Source organism: Ischnura elegans, chromosome 1, assembly GCF_921293095.1.
Source record: "Ischnura elegans chromosome 1, ioIscEleg1.1, whole genome shotgun sequence".
NCBI classification, from domain to species: domain Eukaryota; kingdom Metazoa; phylum Arthropoda; class Insecta; order Odonata; family Coenagrionidae; genus Ischnura; species Ischnura elegans.
The window spans coordinates 4,696,989-4,719,097 of NC_060246.1; the positions used below are offsets into that span (position 1 = coordinate 4,696,989).

The 22,109-nt window shown below is 38.8% G+C and overlaps 1 protein-coding gene across 2 annotated transcripts in view; it reads left to right on the forward strand.

Moving 5' to 3' along the window:
* The first annotated feature begins 22 nt into the window (after nucleotides 1–22).
* Nucleotides 23–22,109, forward strand: part of LOC124154994 — a 105,284-nt gene continuing 83,197 nt past the window's right edge. Inside the window, exons 1-7 of one of the 2 annotated variants that reach the window (XM_046528753.1) lie at nucleotides 23–256; nucleotides 850–1,024; nucleotides 8,995–9,265; nucleotides 15,743–16,130; nucleotides 18,556–18,714; nucleotides 18,818–18,958; nucleotides 19,578–19,990. In XM_046528753.1, the coding sequence (XP_046384709.1) occupies nucleotides 127–256; nucleotides 850–1,024; nucleotides 8,995–9,265; nucleotides 15,743–16,130; nucleotides 18,556–18,714; nucleotides 18,818–18,958; nucleotides 19,578–19,990 (1,677 nt within the window). In that variant the 5' untranslated portion in view covers nucleotides 23–126. The other variant, XM_046528743.1, reaches the window with a different exon arrangement.

Here is a 22,109-nt window from a genome sequence, read left to right on the forward strand (position 1 = left end):
TTCTGCTCGTTTACATGCTTTACCTTTACCCCGTCAATAATGACAGTGGTTGGATGGCTTAAGTTTCTTACCATGTTATGTCTGTGTTAAAGTATTGTGTTTAGTGAAGAAATCGGTTGAAACATTATGGACGAGTTAGTTAAGTTATTTCACAAATTTGATGTGGTCCCTCAGTGCGACAGTAAGGATTTTCACTCCAGAAAAATAGGAAGACCTAACTTGATCGGTGCGAAGAATTCCTTGAATGGATACATTGGTGAATGCAATTTTTGTTAGCTCAACCCTCTGTACTTTCTTTTGTGTCTTCTAAGGTTTTAAGTCGTTAGTTATTAAACAATGGACTTAGTTGATGTATTACTGAGCTCATCAGTGTGTGGCACTGAGATAGTTCTTCTGTCATTTATGAATAGCTGTGGCTTTTAAAAATCAATTACGAGATAATCAAACTGAAGAATTAGTCATTAATTAATTTTTTTGCTGCGCAAACGATAGTCATTCTTAAATTAACTTTCGTGGTGGCCGGTAGATGTTGGTGTAAAATGCAGCTGTAGAATGTTATGTTCTGTACGGTTGATTTCTTTCATCCGCGGTTTCACTCGTAGTGTGTCAAACCCCATTACATTGAGATTTGATAGGAAATTGTCTTTTCAAAAAAAAGGTCCCAGCCTGGATTCATGCAATGTTATGCTTAGAAAGTTTTCAATTTCGAAAGGTAGGAATGTATTATATGCAACATGGTCACCTGGTGCTGAAATCTGAGTGTAATTCTGTGGATAGATTTGTCATATGCTCAATGCTGGTATCCGTGTAATTGAACGCTATACAGTGAATTTCTTTTTTCACAAGCAGATGAAGCGTCGGCCAACCCATCCAAAGGGATCCTTCACAATGTTGCAGCCCAAGTTAAAGCGAAACTCAATGCGGACATGGATCTCCAGTATATCACAAGAGACATAACAGTCAATCCTAGGGATGTGCCGATAAAGGAGACTACTTTGTTGATGAGCTGGCCTGAGCCATACAAGTTAGTATTGTGTGATCACATTAAATAATGTGAGGTAAATGATTTAATATTGGGAAGCACTGACTGTGATTTAAGTTGTGCCAGGCACGATTTTCTCTGGATATGTGGGAGACCTATAAATCTGTTGCATTTATTTTGTGCATACTTTAGACATTAACTTCTACATTACTTAACTCGTATTATTTAATGCCTAGATGTATGAACACGTGAATGTACATTGTAACCACCCAACCTGTGTGAATGCATTTACAGAAAATAGAACGTGTTCTAATTTGGTTCATGCATTTGTACACATCCTATTCTGGTTCACAAAAATCATTCATGCAAACAGTTTTTAACTTGTACATGTTAATGTATTGTGTAAATAGGCCTTAAGTTATGAATTTCTCTAATCACTTGGTTGTCATTTCTTGTGGAAACTAAATTTGCAGTTTGGAGTTCTTCCTAGAGATATGTAACAGATTAGTTGAAGAGGGCTGAATATAAGGTCTGTGGCCTGAACACTATTTTATTGCAAGTAATCTAGCAGTAAAGGTAGTGTTACTATATGGAGCATGATTACATCTGTGTTATACACATGCTGTGCCTGTTACCACATGCAGGGGCGGATCCAGGATTTTTTCTGGGGGAGGGGATGCTTGTCCTACTCGACTGTCGACAGTTTTAAAAATTTCCTCTTTCGAAACAAAAAATCTATGTGGAATTTTCCAGCTAAATTTATGCAATATGTCTGGTGCTTGGAAATAAGTAGGTATTCACGTGTACTCTTAACCTGATGATGCTCATTAGGGATGGTTGGATTGGATACCTTGGATCCAAATATCCATGGATAATGCCCTTCACCTTATACTTTCGATCTGACTTGTTGAAGAAATTAAATCTGAATCCAAAATTTTAAATTAATTCTCTCATGAATGCAACATCCCATAAGAGGGAGTAGAAAGAGTTCCGATCCTCTCTTCGCATACGCTGTTGCACTGCGATGCTTGTCCTACTCATGAACAATTTTTTTTTAAAGTTGTCGTAAGAGTATTGCAATAGAATTTCAGCTGCGGAAATTTTAAACGCAAAACATGACAGGCTTATAGCGTGAATCTTCCCTAGAGATTGAACAACGATCGGTGGAATCTCAATGCTGTAAGATAATAACCACGGCGTAAATTTCACAAACCACCCCCTCGGCCCTTCATCAGCCCATGCCTCTTAAGGTTTTTTTCCTTTCTGAGACCACACAGACCATAAATTAATATCTTTGAAGGAAATTATCAAGTTCCATGGAAACAAAGGAAACGTGTTTCATCTTTACCCCTTTGTCACCATCTGACCTTTTTTAGTCTCCCAGCTTCAATTCTTCCATTTTCTGGAGGCCTAATGCTAGGTGAGTCACCTACTGATACCGTAGATATCTCGATAGCTTTCATTAATGGTATGAAGCGCATGAGATTCAAAAAAAGAATGAGACTCAATGCGATGCATATCTGACAGTATTTAAGTTTTTTAAGCTCTAATTGATTGTCATAAAGATTTATAGTTACAACAATGCTACTAATATTCAATCTAGTCCAATCAGCATCATTTCGGCAGAAAAAATCGTAGCATGAGCACATTCTAACAAGACAAGATGAACTGGAAACTTCAGACAATGCAAACTGCACATAGGTTTTTCCATCTTAGGCTTTCCATCATAGGCTTTCGCCTTCCTTCCGGTATATTGGAGGATATCGTATTGTATCAATAGAATTAATTATCTCATCACTACTTACAGTTTTGTTTACTTTCTTTATTCTTCCTCTTTATCTTTTTAAGTACAAAAAATTATATAAACTCCCGTGTTCTATCTCTTTCGTCCCCAAACGTAAACAACAACGCATTATTGGTTTTTTCCATGACAACTTTATAAGTGGAGTTATTGAGAATTTTCTATTACATTTGTAACATACACGTCAAGGGACGAGTGAAAAGATAGCCTGTGTGCTCTCGAAGCATGGTATAGTGACAAGGTTCACCTGTCCTACATAAACCTCAAGCTTCCTGAGCAAAGCCACAGATAAAGTCCACACAGGAAACCATCGTGGGGTGTACCGAGTCAATTGCACCTGTGGCATAGCATATATTGGACAAACTTGCTGACCCCTCAAGGCGCAGCTCCAAGAACACCAAATAGCGTCAAGGAACCAACGATTGTGCCTCTCGGTCATAGCTGAGCATACATGGAGTGGGCTGAATCACAATCCCGACTATGACATTGCAAAAGTCATTGCCAATGAAAAGAGATACTTCTCTTCTTCATAAGTTCTAGAGATAACAAAGACACCAAACAACCTCAATAGGGAGGACGGATACATGTGGCTTCCTAACATGTGGAGAAGAGTCCTCAAGAGTAAACCTGAATAAACAGGACAGAGCCAGGCAGTTCGGACCGATGAGAAGCCAACCCGGCCTCCTTAACCAGCCAATGAGAAGACACCGGCCCCCAATGGGGTGTATAAGAGACGGGCGATCTCCACTTGATTGACCTGAAGAAGCCTGCTGCAATGCCGGCAAAACTGTCCTCTGCAGAGATGAATCTACGCGCTAGTAACCCCGAAAACCTCCATCTTGAATCCTTGAGCATATGATGCATATTGTGTAATAACTGCGAATTTAGTAATAAAAATTTATTAACCTTACTGGAACAACTTATTCAGTGACTGTAAAATAACACCAATGTACCGAAAAATTTTGTTGTAAATCGCAATAAACTCAACTCGGGTCATGACGACTCGACGCGACCAATTATGTACATTTTGGAGTGCGACCAATTAAGGGTTAAAAGTTGGAGTAGCTGCGACTCCTCAGGATAATAATGCAGTGGTTTCTCCTTGCCTTCCACATCGCAGTACTACAGCTGTTACAGTAAATGATAACACACCTTCAGTGAAATGACTGTACTGACCACCGTGGTCTCCGCCTTCACTCATATGAAGAATAGCTGCTGCCCTCTCCCCTGGGTGATATGAGGCATAATTGTTGGTGTCTTCCCGTCGCCAAGTCACGGCATCTCCAAGGTTTTGGTATTCTTTAAATGGCCTTTCTTACCCAAGGATAGACCAATACCTCCTAAGAATGGCATTTTTTTCCATGACTGTTTATTTTACAAGTAAACTTGCTTATATCAAGGCTAACCTATATATCTAGAGCTTTCCCCACCATCCACAACCTGGTGGCTTAAAGTTTAGCTGTGAGTCCCATCTTGTCATCATCATCAGAAGTCAACAGTCCTAAGATTTGTCTCCATTCCTCTCTCCAGCTCTCCTTTCCTCTCTCCCATCCGCTGGCATTTTCATAGCATCCCATCTCCTACCTCAAAAAAACTGGTTCATATTTATTTCCAAGCATATCTACCTGTATTTGCCAGTTAGGACTTAAGTCCAATGTGATTTTGTTTTAATTAATTTGTTCTCTTTGTTTTATATTCATCAATAGGAAAATGGAGTGGAGTCTTTGAAAAAAAACTAGAGATGGGTCGAATAGCAGAACTTGAATATCGAATTCGAATATTAAATCATTGCTCCAATATTCAAATACCTTGTATACTAGAACTGTGCAAAGCATATTAAATGTACGTTTCTTCTTCTATTTCACTTGATGAATGTATAAATAAAAAGGTATATAGTAGCAGTGGCGGTTTGCCCATAAGGACTCTCGGACGCCGCCCCTCCCAAATATTTGGAAAAGTAAAAAAAATAAATATCCATTAATTTATAATTATACATCTGATTAATCAAAGTGTTTTTTCAGTTCCATATATCGAAAGTGTTGGAAAAACACGAAAAGAAATAGCGCGAGAAGTTCGTATTTGTAGCCGTGGGGCGCTGGCCAGAACGTCCCAATCCATCCCCATGCAGTTATATGGAGAGTGGTAGTGGTGGGGGCTGCTGGTGCTATGACGCGTCTAACATTGTGCCTTACGGAAGTCTTGGGACGTCGTCCGAGATTGCGCAGAGCGACGAGTGAGTTGACATCACTGCGCAGGCGGGTGGGCGTATAATCTGGCGTCTACTTGGTGCTACCACAGAAAAGGGACCTACGGAATCAGAATGGTCACTGTACTGGGTGTAGTTATACGATTTTAATTTTTAATTACTGGCAGGTATTGCTACAGTATATAAATTATCCCATTATGCTTGCGTTTTTTGGTGTTTGAATTCCGGAACACATAAAATCCAACCAGTTAAAGGCCGTATTGAGGAAGGAAAACTATTCTCGAGTAGGTATTTGCCACAGTTCTGTTATGATTACGAATTTCAAGAACCTTGGGGAAACTAATATTATAATATTTAGCCCTCAACAATGTATTAATATCTTCCCGATGATTAGAAATGCGGTATTTATTTTTCAGATAAATTTATCAAAAGACCTGCGGTATTAGGAAAAATCAGTTAACATCTCCTACTGATTTATAATTTAAGAAATAGGTGCGTGCGTGATAGGGTGAAGGATTAAACTTGATTTAAACCGTAAAACGTGACTTTAAATAGAGTCATTCAATGAATGGCAAGAAGTGCCGCGTACAATGCACCTTTTGTGTGTAGGTTCATCATTTTTCTAGCCGTCCTTGTTGTATTACTTCATGTTCACCTAATTCCTCAGCGGCAGAGCAGTAGCTGTCTGACGGAAAATGTCCACTTGGGTCTGATTTAAGTGGCTTTGAAGAGTTCATATCAGTGCAAAGATCCTTACAGCTCCTATCTGTGGCTCAGAGTCGTCTTCTTTTACGATCTAGAATTTATATTCTATATATCATGGCAATGATTTCGAAGAAATGGTTATTCCAAAAGCGACCCGTTGGCGTCTCGTGTGTTTACCACACATGAATCGAGATGGTCCGTGGCGTCCTTTGTTTGCTTGAATGCCTTTGCTGACCTTAAATTCGTCCCTCAGCTGAATCAGCATTAGTGGACCACGACTTCTATCTCCCTTGAGTCGTCCTTATAGTAACGGCAAGACTCTCGGAAAGAATGGAGTGAAATGAGTTCAGACATCATATTCGAGGAGTTAACTGTGCGTAATTGCCGATTAAGAAGTCTCTTCGTGCTGTGTGTACATTCAAGAAGACAATTTTGAATTAATCAACAGTGCTCGTTTTTTTTAGGGAAATATAGGGAAAAATTGTCCCAATTCTGTGTCCAGGCACCTTGTTCTTTTTGGTCGTATTTTTCGTCGGCCTATTTTGTGTCGTCCCTTGTTTATTTATAGACTAGTGCCCTTGCCATGTGTTCAATAGGAAAGAAATTATTGTCCGGCGCTGATTTCAACGAACGTGTTTTTGATCACTTTGCTGGACAAAAGGAAAGAAGGATGGACTTCTGCAATATAACTAAAGGCATGTGAGTATTTCGGATTTTGTTAAAAATGTGTGAGAAAAGTTTAATTATTGATTTTAAATCATACTGTATTCAAGAAGCAACGCGAACACCGCCATCAAAGTTTACATCTGCAATAGCAAAGCGCGCGCATTCTAGTAGTGTTTGTTGCCTAGTGGAAGTCAGTGACACTCCCCTCCCTCCTCAGGTGTTACAAGTGTCATTGATACCTAAATCATAGCAAATGTTGTATAGATTTGACAAATAACGCATTATGATTGCAAAATGAACAACAGAAGTGTATTGCGGGCATATCCGCACGAAGAATGTAGGCGCTAAAACCTAAAGTTACGTATTTTCGTTTGTATTTACAAAATATCGCAGCAAATAAATTTTTTTCTTCAAGATCATTGATCAGTATAATCGAGAGTCCGGACTAAGCCGATCCGTATGACCGAGAGTATACTGCATTTATTATTTATTAATCAAGTTTTATTAGGAAAACTAGGTATTTTTGTTGAAAAAAAACGGAACATATGTCATCACAAAATTTAATTCCTAGATTTCCGTAAAAACTTGATAAAATACACGAAATATTAAAAATTTATGACCCCCCGGTGGAGTGCGCCCCCCCTAGTATTTGACCCACGAGCCGCCACTGTATAGTAGAACCTCGATATATTGCTTTTCAAGGGATGGACGAAAAAAACGAATGCGAGAATGTTTGACAAGGTTGCCTATGCAGAAGGAAACCCAAGATTTTGCGAGTAATTGTGATTTCCTCTAAAAGATTCAAACAGGAATTTAGCTGATTAATGGAATATTTTAATTTTATGGAAACAATTTGGGCATATAGTTGATTCAACTAACATCTCTTTCAAATATTGTAAGGGAACACATCACCTTGCGAAAAAATGATTTCATGCCGTCTCGGCATTTACACTGATATGATGGATTTCTGTCTGATGTATACATTCTTATCTATCAAACACTATTTCAGCGGCATGCACATCTGATACTCGGCTTCATCCAACTTCTTGTTTTCAACAGGTCGCTTTACCCCCATTCCCGCTGTCAAGTGCTAGCGGACAATCCGAGGCATTTTGCAAAATACATGTGCTTCTCCATCGGATTTTCTTCAATTACTTTCAATCCATCTTTGGAAGTTCTCACAAGATAGCAGTTGAATTCGAATTGCTATCATGGAGAAACCAAATATCCTGAGAAAATATCCCTTCGTCTGTGACTGTGGCAATAGAGATTTATAGCATGACTCATAAATTGTAACTTGATATACGTTTTCAGGGAAAAAAATGCCACATCAACTTCCGAGAAGCTCAGCTGCAAGGATATTGAGTTTTGCCTGAATGCTTATGTCCGTCGTATTTTGACATTTATTTCCTGCATAAGATGCTTAAATATAGTCAGAAATGCGTCGTGTTTGGTCTTGTTCTTTTTTAAATTACGTGCACATTACTAATACTTCAATACAATAAAGGTGCAATATCAATTGTCGAAAGTCATTGTTAGACACCTTTTGGGCTAATAGATGACTCATGCAGCGGTTGACCTCCAGAAATGGGGAACTTCGAAGCAGGTAGTCAGGAAAAGGTTAATGGGGGAAAAAGAGGGAAGGGTGAAACACGATTCTATTATTCTTCTTTAACTTAATATTTTCTTTTGAAGCTTTTGATTTATGGTCTTCGTAATACGAACCCTGTGTAAGCTGGGGCCTCTTGTTTGATTTTGGAGAGGAGGAAAGCGTCGGAGGCTGAGGGCTGATGGATGGAGGGGGTAGCGGATTTTGGGAATTGTGCTACGTAGTCACTATCCCACGGCACTGAGGTTCTCCTGCTGGGGGTTTTCAGATTTTTTCACCCGATCATTTTCGGTTCCCCATGTTGAACTCATTTCACCGCACTAATCCGCAGATTTGATGTGGTTCGTCAACTTGCCTATAACGGCTAGAGTTCTCTACATTTTTCTGAGTCAACTACAAAGGACGTGCGTGCAACAGTGCATGGTGCGAAATTCTAAGTTTTCGAGGTATTTGAGAGTGTACCTTTAGCATAGTTATTCGAGATCTCGAATATCGAATACTTTCAAGTATTCGAGTATTAGCGGATACTATTCGCTCATCTCTAAAAAATAGCATCTTTTCCAACGTTTCTGAAATTTTTATTTTCCAATCTCACTGAAGGTGGAGGATGATGAAATTAAAAGATAAGAGGGGTAATGTATAATTTAAAAGCTAGAAATGTTTCAAAAATCAATGTTACTATGATAAATATATGCAATAAGACATTTTAACTGATAGATTTAAAAAATTAAAAACTATTTAGAAAAGTTATGTGAAATACCTAATAAGTGTTTGTTTAGTTTTTTAGTCGAATGCTACAATATCATATTTATATTGATATCAATTTTAAGTAATTAGATTACAATATATTTTGCTTCAACCATCTATGTCAGTTCTTTTATTACAATTGGTGATGTAATTCTGATGGTGATTCTAAGCCACTCAATATTCAAATTATTGTGGAAATTCAAGTGTAAATTTTCCAAAATCTTACTTTAGGTTTAATCGTTTAAGTGCTTGATTTAATAGGCTGTTGACTTTTTTAGGACTTATGGCCAAGGCAGATCCAAGAAACTTGCAGAACATGATGCTGCAGATCGTGCTATTAGTTACCTTAAATCATTGAATTTAGTGACGGATGATGGCCGCCTGTCAGTTGGTTCTGGGGGAGGAAGACATGGTGGCGATCGTAGGCGGAATGGGCACAGGAGGAGGGGAGAGGCTGAGGCTGAGGAAGATGGTCGCAAACGCAGGGATAGGAGGCGGGAGGCGGAGGAAGGAGCCGAGAGGAGGCCTCGCAAATTGGAGCGAGAGCAGGCAAGTGAACCACGGTCAAAGAATGAGCGCATACCTACGCACATACCTACTCTTGGTTGGACTCCATGCTCACTCGCAGTTGGGATGGGTAATTTTAATACAAAAAGTCCATCATAATTAGTGGTGAAAATTCCTGGAAAATCAGCTGTTAAGACGCAAATATTCATACTAAGTCGATGAAACACATTTATATTCTCAATGGTATAGGTAATCACAGAGTAATATTTGCACCCTCAGAAATGGAAGTGGGGTCAGCTGTAGAATCAAGATGAAGTATTTATTCATTTATTTAATTATATTATTTATTTATATGAAAGTAACTTTATTAAATTTGGCTAGGTGCTTAATGATTCAACTCTTACTTCGTAGCCAAAACAGGATAAAAGCACCCCTGTATCATGGTCATACTCTGTAGAAATCTTACACTAAGGAATCAATGAACGTATTCTGCATAAAGTAAAATCAAAGGGTAATGGACCATGATGTGAAGATGTTGGGACTGACCTTATGAAACAGAGAAAACTGTTCAGCTAGCTCAAAAAGTTTTTAATGTTTGGTAAAAAGTTGAAAGAACTCGAAGAAAAAGAAAGTTATGCTGTGCAATGCATAAAAACCAAGAAATGAATTCATGTTGCTCTGCAAAATTTCAAGAAAAAACTTGAATTACTCGATGAAAATTCAAAATCTATTAATCATATGTGAGAAAGCTTCAGAGAAAATCTTCAACTGAAGATTCGTTATTTGATAAAAAATGATAAGGACTTGATTTGCTATTTAATGGCCTCAGTGTCAGTGAGGAAGTCCTTGCCTACCAAACTAAAAGCTGCGGGTTCACGTCATATGTGGTTAGGTTACCCCTATCTAAGGAGTGGGTGTTAGTGATCATCTTCCAATATTTTTTTGTTAAATTTCCTTGCTTTAAAGGGCTTAAATGCAGGGTTTTCAGATGGCAAAAAATTGATTAACTTGTCACCAAAAATATTAACAAAGCTAACATGTTTAACTTCCACATTCAAAGTGCATACACTACAGGCAACGCGTGTGTAGTTAAGGAATTCCATTCACGGAGCAACCAATGAAAGAAATCACTATTCGATGTGATTGGATAACAAAATATGTTGCAGAGGAGTTGTTTGGTAAATTGTCCATTACTGTAAATCCTCTCAATGGAGTGCAATGTCGCTGCGTGTGGTGAGGATTTTGATTTTAAATTGGATGTCAGTCCTTATTGCCCTCAATAGTGTCAAGTTACCTGTGTGTATATTGTAACGTATAATTAAATTGTTGAAAAAGTGAAATGGTGCTTTTAACATTCATCAATCTTGAAAACAATTGGTCTGCTTCAGTAGTACGTGCAGGGAAATATGACGAAAATATAGTTAAAGATTATTTACCAATAGTAAATACAGTAGCCTCTCGTTAATACGAACAGCATTATAAAGTCCCACTTTTACAAAAAGTCGAAAGACTTTTTTTCCGCGCTCTAGATATGAGCATTCAAAAATTTCAAATTTCAATAACGAGAGTCCTGAGAACCTTCTGCGTAAGAAAATTCTACACAATACTTACAAACCCAAAATTCATACCAAGAAACAACCCACACATCTCTCCCTTTCCACCACATACTTCCCGGCCGTGTAGGCTTTGAACAGAATCATCAAAAGCCTTTTTCCGATTCTTTCTAACAATGTCACTACTGGAAAAATCTTCTCTAGCTGTCCATCCTTATCCTTCCGTCGGCCGCCAAAACTATCTTCCATTCTCAAAACGACTAAACCACTCTCAAGGTTCACCACATATACTAGCTCTTTACCTGTCCCTTGCCAACGACCCCGGTGCAAAACGTGTGCGATCCTCATTACGCAGTCACTTCCTAACAAATTTCTTACTTTTCCGCTTCCTTCCACTCCGTCCCCCACCTGTACAACTAGTAATGTAATTTATATCCTTTTATGCAATTCCTGCCCCGCCTTCTACACTGGTTTAACCACCACCTCACTCAACCTACGGATTAACAACCATCGAGCTTCTTGCAAACCCACTTCCCAATCTGCTTCGCTTCCTGTCCCTACCCAAGCCTTTTCCCACAATTTAGAATTTGATGATTGCTTTCACATAGGAATACTTGCCTCTCTCCCACCCTCCGCCTCACCGCTAGAATTGAAAACTCTTGAGCAGTCTTTCATTTGGCTATACCAAGCTTTCAACCCGCCCGGTCTTAACAGGGCCCACTGATCTCCATAGCCTTCTCCTCTTTCCCATCCCCCATTCCCCACCCTCTCCCTTCCCCTATCTTATCCTAATCCCCTCAGACTTTGGGCATCCTCTGTCCTCCTCCTCAGTATCTCCTTGTCTCCTTCCCGACGAAGACCCTAAGAGGTCGAAAATTTGAAACTAACGTGTGAGTCCTCTTTTATTTGTGTCTATGTTTTTTTGTGGCCTATCATGGCATTTATTTATATTTATATCACCTGTGGTATCCTTCAAAAGTAACATATATATATATATATATATATATATATAATAGTGATGGGTCGATTCCAAAATTTTATCGATTCCGATTCTGACATTTCGATTCCGATTCTACCGATTCCGATTCCATCGATTCTGATGCCGTAGGCTCCAAGAAAAATATGACTTAATTCCAGGAAACAAGAAAACCACTTTAAAAAATATTACTCTGTAAAATAGTCAGTTGACAAAAGCATCTTTCATATCATTACTATGTAATTAAAATATAATAGCTAAATTTCAAAACAGAAAACACCTGAAAAGTGGTGTTACATGATAGGCAGGGTTCCCATTCAACCGTGAAAACCTTAAAACCGTGAATAAGCCGTGAATATCGTCCACCGTGAAAAAAACTGGAAATAGCCGTGAATTTCGTCATAAAACCTTAGAAATCTCTCAAACTTAATTGTAGAACTACGATAGACGGATTAAAAGAAAAAAATGGATATTTCAATCATGTTTCAAGGTAATTCACGTGCAGGCAATGTCCACGCATTTAACTGCACACGTGTATTCGAAAGCGCAACTATTAATTGATCCGTGTGCCATGACAGCACATTGACCAGTTATGTCAGTTATCATTAATAATGTTTGTAATTAATTTTTTTAGAATTGATAGTGAAGGAGTAGAAACATTGTGTGATGTATACTACTCAAGGTACCAAATAGATACCATAATTGATACACAATGTGGATATAAACAAAGCTTGCAGTAGCTAACAGTGAGTGCCATTAAGGTTTGCTCATGTCAATAAATAAGGAAGATGGGGACAGTTTGTTAAGGTGCAAGATCTTAAGTATAACTTAAACATTGTTTTGCTGAATTAGTATATAATATATAATAAAGGGATAACAGTTTTAGAATGGAATTTTAGGACTGAAATATACTGCTGAAGATACTGATGCTATTTTCCATTATGGCCGACGCGTCATAGATATTGGTGTGATGATAACATTGCTGTAATAAGAGGAATCAATTAGCCATTGCAAAAAAAATAAAGTAGAGAATGTCTACGAAGACATGAACTGAAAGGCCATATGCATAAGTATGAAGCCTGCGATTGGAAGACGTTAACCCTGGCAAAAAATCAAGCACTTCTTCACTTCCCTGCCACCCTGCTCTCTCCATTTTCCCCCTCACACCCTTTTAGCCGGATCTGAATTTTGTTAACGATAGGTGACGTCATGAGAGATAGCACTGTCATTGCTGCGTTTGCATTCAAGGCATCTGTTGTGCTTGTTACATTTGTAATTAACGTGCGTCCGATGATTGTTGCGTGATCAATATTTCTGCCTTGAATGCCTTATCTACAAACCGTGAATTTGATGACATTTAGACCGTGAAAACCTGGAAAAAACCGTGAATTTTATAATGTAGTTAGAGTGGGAACGCTGATAGGTATTACTTTAAAATATTGGCACTCATAATATGTCGACCATATATATGTATCCAAACTACAAGGGAGAACCCTGAGTACAGAAATTTTCATAGCTGTAATAAAGATTACATACTACATGTATGAATCATGTAATATAAAGCCCTTTCAAATTCTCAAGCAGAAAAACCAATTATTCTACATGCTCAGCCAGCAGGTTTTGACGTCTCCATGTTACAGTATTACTGCCTGCAGAAAATTGCCTATTGCTACACACTTGTGTGATTGGGCAATTACTTTCTTGCCAAAATTGCAAGATTATGGAGACTTTGGAATTTTAATAAAAATTATATCAACGAATTTTTTGGATCTTGAATCTTCTTGGAATTCAAGTGGACGAAGCGAACGAACTAAAGAACTAAACTTTAGTTTTGTAGATCTAAAAAAATTCTATACTTCTCACGTCATTTAATCAACCTTAAAATCTCTTGCTTTTTTTAAGTTCAACAAAAAAACTAAACGCTACAAATGAATATCACATCGGACGGACGCAGTAATAAAAAAGGCTAAAAGAGCCTTGTGGTGTGAAAACCCCCTTCCGCGCGACTCACCTCGGCGAAGTTGGAAAGGGAAAAAGGGTATCGGTTGTTGCCTTTCACGGAAACAGTTCAATTTTCTCTCTCTTAAGCATGCTGAAATAATCTCTTCACTTTACTTCAATACCCGAGGCAAATTTCTAATGCGTGGGATAGTTTCGAAAAATATCCAATCCTTAGTATTTTCACTTGAGTAATGCGCTAAATGTTCTAGTCGATCTATACATAATCCTTTTTAACATCCTCAATTTAGTGTTTTAAGTCAATGAAGATGATTATCCATGCTTTAAATGACTGTTTTCAAGACTGATGTTTTTAAAAACTTGAAAAATCGTCCTCAGTTACCGAGCCTTAGAGTTCCGCGGCGTGTAGGTCAGCCTTGACGCGCGATTGAAAAATCGCTCTTATTTCCCTCGTTGCAGACTTTTTTTTCTCAGATTTTAATTAGTACTCTTTAGAAATCTCTACTTTATATTGTGGTTCAAATTTTCCGAGTTATATTTTTCGGAAACGAAAGATAATGTCTACTTTATGTCAAATTTCACGTGAAAAACGGGTCGGCCATTTTGCGTTGTAAAACCAGACAGATGAGAGCCAAAATCTTCAAAAGTCATTGAAAGTATAGGCAAAGCACCAGATCAAAGGAATATTGCATTTTTTATTCCATAAAACTCATACCAACGCAAAACCACTTGGATAAATTCAAAGATTTTTTGAGGAAAAACGATATCTCGCGTGGCATCGAAAAATTGGTCATGTTTGGGCCTCTGTATCTCACTAAAGGTTCGTATATATGTAAAATGGCATGTAAATCTATATCTGGTAATGATTTATGATTATTTACGCTAAGTTTCAAGTCTCTATCCCCAAAAAGGTCATTTTGAACTTTATTCCAGCTTTTTCCGATTTCGGACCAGTGTGTGCCGGGTAGGAAGATGATCGGCCGCCGTGGCTGGCGTGAAGGTATTCGGCACCCACGTCGACAACTATAGTATATTCGGCAAGCTGAAACTACCTGGCCAAGGCATTAGAATGACTTATCGGCTTTAAAAACTGCATTATTACATGAGTTTCATGATAGCACCTCCTGTCGGCAGATTGCTGGACCTACTAGCCTCGAAAGCTCTGTAACCTTAACTACTCGACTTGACATTCGTAATGCTACTCGAAACGCTCGAGTCGAGTACCAACTACTCGATCGACTTGAATTTTCGAGTACTCGCACATTCCTAGAAGATGTGTTTTGTCATGACGATTACGTGGCGCGAAAATTCAAATGACTGTTGGAAACGCGGTCGTAGATTTTGTTGTTTGAAGTACTACTGGAATCGGAATCGATTTTTCACCTTGGCAAGTACTCGTTTTCGATTCTGGTTCTTGGTCGAGAATCGAGGAATCGAAGAATCGAGGAATCGAACCGACCCATCACTTATCATTTATTTTCGGTATTCATTTGCCTGCGCAGGAAAATCTCAAACGAAAATTTGTGGATTTTGTCTCCTGGGTCAAGAAACGTCCTGCTGTATATTTTCATCATTAATAGTGAAAGGGTGAGATTTGACCCATTATTTTAAACTTCATTTGTATCTGACGTTCTCTAGCTAGAGCCTAGGTCCTGGCCACACTGACACTCCTGTTATCGTAACAATACTGAAGTTAAGGATTGTTGGGTCTGAGCTAAGTTTGGATGGGCTGCCCAAGTTTATACCTTGAGTGTGGTGCTCCAGTTTGCTCCTGCCAGTTAGTTTCAATTAAAGATTGGCTCAATGGATCACGAATGGTACCAGTGAACCTGTGGAAGACCCTACCCCCTTACCGTGTGATAAGTCATTTCTGAGATGTGGTTACCTAATAAATTAATCTCTGAAGGCCAATGGAGTTTTTAGGTCCGCTTTCTTATCTTTCTTGGAAATTATTTTTCCTCCAATAATCTTTAATGTGCTTTAAAGACTCGGAGTTTTCTTTGGTGGTTGATTCTTATTGTGTATTTTCAGGAAGCAGGGAATAGGGTAGGCCGGGGAAGGGATGGCAAAGATGCAATGAGAAGTGGTCGTCATTCTGGACGAGAAGCTGAGCGGACCAAGTGTAGTTATAAAGAGGTGGATTGGTGGAATAAGGATGGTGTGAGGGATGAGGCGATGGATGAAGAGGCAGAGGGTGACTGCAAAAAAGACGGCAACTCAAACGAGGATGACGGTGTGGTGGAGGACTGGTGGGACAGGGCCAGTGAAGATGGCGCCATGAGCAGTGGGGGTCGTAGTAATGTTGACGACGAGCCCAAGGCTGGCACAAAACGTGTCTCTCATGTCAATTCGCCAGCAATGGAGCCGAGCAAACGTTTGTGCTCGAGGCAGGATGAAGAGACTGGGGGCAAGCATAAAGGTACTCAGCATTAATTCTCCCTCTTTAATGTATACTCTAAATATTGAAGAAACTTAACCCCTCAAGTATTACTTGAAATGCTCATCGTTCTTGTCTCAGCGTGTGTGATGCACCATCTGTGTTCTCTGAATGCCATGCCTGAAGCTCGCTCGACACACCATAGGCATAGTATTACTACCTCTTAAGCCTCCATCTATGTACTATTAGTGAGTATATATGTGGTACATTTCTACCTGCTTTCGTTCTGTGCCTCTTTATTTCCTTTGTTTGTATGCTCGTATTTTTTTAGAATATTTTTCCAGCTGATGCCAGGATGCATGTAGGAGCAGCGTCTGGTGGACGATCATGGAAGATAGTCTTCCACTTACGCTCCGATTTATGTGCTTTCTTAGCGATTGTGTGTTCCATGTGGGGACGGTGAATGCCTTCCTCTGTGGTTCATTATCATGTGCTTTTCTGCCTCATCGTTTCCTTTCTCTTTTACCATGGCAATGATATTGAAGGCATGTACTGTCCAGGCATTGTCACTCATTGCTTCTCAGAACCTCATAGACTTGCCAGCATCTGGTATCTTATTTACAATGTTTGAAGCTTAGGGTTGGGGATTTTTCACGCCTACGTTTGCTTTGCTGGTTTTATTTTTTTTTGGCCTTGGGTCCCTTCTGTAACTGAATCCCTCCTCAGTTGACCATGCCTTCTAGCTCTCGTGAATTGTCTGGTGAGCAAGTATTATTAAAAACAATTATTAATGACTTGTATAGTAAACCTGCAAATTTTCATAAGAATTGGATGAAAAGTATGGCTGACACAAATTATTTCCCTCTGGAGGTACAAGTGCCTCTGGAGTGACCGTATTCATTGAAAAACTGCAGTTTTGCCTAAACTTCAAGTGGTCGTGAAATAAAGCTAGTGGAGATAGCAAAGAAATATTTTACACTGTTACATTCCTACATGGAAGGATAAAAATTGCCAAGTTTCATCGAAATCCGAGTCGATGGGTGTTATGCGTGGATGAACTGACATGGAATGACCCAAGTACGTATTAATATTTATCAAGTTCAAACAATTTTTTAGAGAATTTAATGTTCTGACTTTTTTTTACTTTATATATTTTACTTAAAGTCTGCACAAAATCTTCAGTGCCTCCGAATTAAAGCTTCCTGGGTGATTTAAATACATTAAATTGAAGCACCGTATAGGAACGGGATAGTGAGGACGCAAATGCTGCGTTGCACATGCTTGAGTAGGGGAAAAGATCTGCGCCCATCTGAATTATGCCTCAAGATCAAGGCAAAGAATGCACTTGAGTCATACACAGCTACGAGAGAAAATATTCATTGCATACGTAAATTCCATTCCAGGGAATGCATATAGTGGAAGAAATTTCTCATACCTTTCAAAATGTGGCAAATTATTTCCCTCTGCTAAGCGTCACAGTGAAATGATTAATTTTTGTTTTAATTTTGCAATAAGAACTGTTTAATATGGTGATTATTTTGGTCTCCAGTAAGCAAGAACTGTCCTCCGGGGCTAATGTTACTAAAGATCTCAATTTTTTGATCATGGTTTGAGGGAAGATCTTTTTTATCTCTTTAGTGAAAGGTATTTACAGTAAAACCTCTTTACATCGTAATGGAGGGGACCAAAATTTGGTCAATATGATGTATGGAGGTTCACTATAGAGAAGTTTCAGTGATAGGCACCATTTTTTCATATCCTTCGGAAATGAAAGGCACTATTGTCGTTTAAACCATTATATTTATGTGTTTAACCAAACATGCATGCATTACTAAACATATATTTATTATTTAATAATTAAAGAAAGCGAGCGCTATCGCATGACTTGTACCATGATCGAGAGAAAACGATGTGATCTCTCTTAATTCAACAGTCACTTAAAATGATAAGGATTGTTGGATAGTGGATCCTTTTTTTCTTATTTACTGTTAGGCATGCTCTCATATGGAACAAAAAGGCCACCAATAATGATAAACGTGAAAGTTACAGCATATTAAAGATGTGTAAGGAAAAAAATAAGTGTGAAACATTTATCGCTGAAAATGTCATGCCATGTACGTAATGGCAGCTGCATTAATGGTCTCTAATTGCCTCGGTACAATTTGTGGAGGTAGTTAAGCCATCTCGGGGGTGTCTCCTTGGTATAATAAGTGGAGGTTTTACGAGATAAAGAGGTTCACTACAAAGAGGTTTGCCTGTAAATTTACATGTAAATCTGACGGGACGGGACTATAGGGGTGATATGAAGTATGGAGGTTTATGATGTAAAGAGGTTCACTACATAGCGGTTTTACTGTAATTATATCATGGATGGATTAAGTTACAATACTGATAAAATGGTTGAGTGATAAACATAATGAAGTTGTAAATGGTTTGGTTTTGAATCCAATCATGTCAATTCTCGCAGGGAAATCATCATCATCAGTGAATGGCAAGAGCAGCTCTGTTTGCAAGGAGCCCAGCCCCCCTCCCCTCTGGAGACTTAGAGGTAATCTTGGGGAGGAAGCAGACCGTCTCAGAAAAGGTCTTGCTCTTGGACCACTAGATGATTCGTACGACACGGCAGGTAATTTTATATGTGTTGCATAATATTCCCTGGGAATCAAATATATTTTTGCTATAATTCATTTATCTCCTTTTAATGTTGTTCTATATTGTTGAATTTTCAGATTTGGAGAAAATATCCCGTCAATTTCCAAGCTGTAAAAACATATTACATAATGTATTTGCTGCAGTGGCACAAGAATTTCGCGATCCAAGCATGCAGCCCAAACCAGTTTATAGAGCTTTGCAGAATTGTGGTTCTTCAAGTGAGTTGTGTGCCAATCCATTTTCAATTATTTGTACCACAATTTTAGGTATATTCTGATTTTGCTTATGCATATATAGGTGCATTTGGCCCTAGACTTTTAGGCTCTTTAAGTAAGGTTTAAAGGGAACTTAGAGAAAAAGTTCGAAATTTCTTTGCTTTCAAAATTTTATACTGGTCATCTGTTCAAAAAATTGCCTCTGCTCTCCTATTGCCGCTTCCACCATATTCTGTATTTTTTCTCCTCGTCCTCTGAAGTCTCCAGCATACTCAACCCTGACAGAGACTCAGGCCTGTATATCAATAAGTTATATGCCTAATCCTTATATTTCTTCTCTCAAACCCCTCATTTCTCATTCCATTGCTACTTTTATTTTCCCTAGAAATAGACAAAGCCACTTATAATCTATATTCATTCTTTTTTAGCCATGTAACATGGGTTTTTAACTGTTTTTTCATCATTTTGACCATTTGAATTATTTGATCATTTGACCATTGATGAATTGAACAAAATAAGAATCAGGCTCAAACTAATCGATGGGAAAGAGAGTCTGTTTTTTTAACCTCTAATTCCGTTTTGATTCCTTCTGCACTCATTTTTCCTGTCTCCTCTGAATTAGAGAGCTGGAGAACATCACCAAAGAGTAATGGAGGCTCTGGTGAAGGCTGGCAGTGCACATATAATCTAATGTGGCCCGAGATTCGCTCCTTCACTGGTGAAGCTCGTGCCAAAGCAGCTGCGGCCACCCAAGCTGCTCTGAAGGCCCTCTTGTGGCTTCGTCAAAATGGTCGGGTGGGCAGGGAGGGCAACGTCATCTTCAACCCGTCGGCTGCTGCTGCGGCGGCCAATGCATTTAGGCGTGGTGAGCCTGAGGAGCCACAGTCCCAGGCTCGTGGAGGGGGAAGGGGCAAGGGAGAGCCGTCCATCTCAAATCCAGGTGGTGGTTCAGGTGCCACAGTGGTTGCTATGGTGGCACCAATCGACCGTGCCTGTATGAGAGAAACTGAAGATCTTCTGGAAAGATATCATAAGGTATGGGAGGAAGCAGTGATGATTTTCTTCTAATTGTCTAAGTGTGTTTTTTCCAATGTGAGGACAATAAATTGGTTTTTAGTAATCATTTATTTCTTTGTTGATTGCTGTGGAATGGCCACTAAGACAATGCTAGTAATGGCAGATAAGGGATTGAATTTTCATAATTTTTGCATGCTGATGATGCAGTCTCATGAGCAAGCCCCCAAAACCTCATGATGGGTGTAAGAGTGGTTGGCCGGAGGGTTGGGGCTTAGTCTGCCATGGGTTTAAATTAGCATCTGATATATTATAATAAGAAATTCAATCATTGTAAATATAATTAATCATCAACCTTAATCATCGTCCTTAATGTTTCTGTTCTACAGTATAGTAGACTCTCGTTATGACGAAGTTTGCGGGATTGAAAAAGCGGAGATTTGTAATAACTAAGTTTGTATGAACGTTTCTTTATAGAATCATTGCAAAAAAAAGACATACTCCATCAAAATTTCTTGTCTCTTCAATATCCCATGCATAAAGTTGCACATGTGGAATAGCTTGAGAATCATGTGTGTAAGATATGCGATTAAAATACGTGCAAGTATATAATACATTAACATTCGTTTGGTTTTATCCATCGAAGAATGTGGCATGACGCAATCGAGGGTTGAGATCTTTCCAATTACAGAAAGTCCTCGGTATATGAAAAGCATGTATTCCAAGATCTTGTTTGTGAGTTGATAAACCTATGCAAGGCAGTGAAACGTGCGGTTATCCTGCAGAATGCAATGCTACATTACAATCGAAAAAAAAAAAATTGAAAATTGAACTGAAAAAAAATTGCTAATCGAAGGAATAAAGAAAGGGGAAACGCTGACAGTTCCTGACTTCACAATGGATTAAATGATACTTGGTTCAGATCATGACCAAAGTGCGAGTTCCTCTACACCACACCACGTCCCATCGGCCAACTGCATAGGTGCCACGTTTGAAATTTCGGGCATGCTTGAATTTTTTGAATGTTCATAACTCTTTAAGTTCGTAAGAAGAGGACTTAATGTGCGTCCAATTTACAGGCAGTAATGAGTGGGTCACCATGATTCCATGGGAATGAAGCTTATTTTATGATGTTGCGTGCATACTACCTCTCTCTCCTACTACCTCTCCTACTACCTCTCCTACTAAAGAAAGAATCATAAGACAGTCTTGGGCACAGTGCAAGAGGAGAGAACTTAAACGTAGTGCAATGATGATAATGTAGCGTAGTGTATATCCTAAATGCCATTGCTTATTCATGGAACTTCATAATTAAGTTCTTTTTGTAATTGCTAGGACTGGAACTGAAGTTAGTAATTTCGTAGTTACGAAATTTTCGTAATAACATTTCTTTTGCCATTGATTGGATTGGCCTTTTCATGAGGAACTATGATTTGCTTCGTAATAACGCTAACTTTATAATAATGTAGTTCGTATTAACAAGATCCTACTCTAAATATAACTAGGGATGGATGGATCCAGGATATTTTTTGGATCCGGATCGAATACTTGATTTCAGCTGTTGGATCTTTGGATATTTTTGGATCCAAACGCATTTTAATTACCTGCTGTAAAACGGAGTAATTGTTCAAGTTTCTTCTGGGTACATGTGACCAAACGAATGCTGTTTAATAATGATGTGCGAGTACTTAATTTAAAATTCAAGTCGAGTTGAGTGGTTGGGTCTTGGCTTGAGAGATTCGAGTGGTATTACGAATGTTGAGTTGATTCGTTTCGGCTGTCAAGGCAGGTAAGTTCAGAAATCTGCCGACAGAAGGCGCTATCATTTAACTTATGTAATAACATGATATTTAAAGTCGACAAGTCAATATAGCTCCTTGAATTGGGATTTTCAGCTTTTGTATACGTAGCAGTCAACCACTGGAGTAGTTGATGTGGGTGTCAAATACCTTTTTGTCAGCCGCGGTGTTCGACCGTCTTACTTCCCAGTGTGGCAGCATATTCGATGTAATCAAAGTGGACTACAGCATCGCTCATACTTTCTGAGGCGATACTTTTATACCCTACCCTACTTTCTTGACTCAAACGTTGAGGCAATACGTATAAATTGTTCGGATTTCTATGGAAAAAATGCGACTTT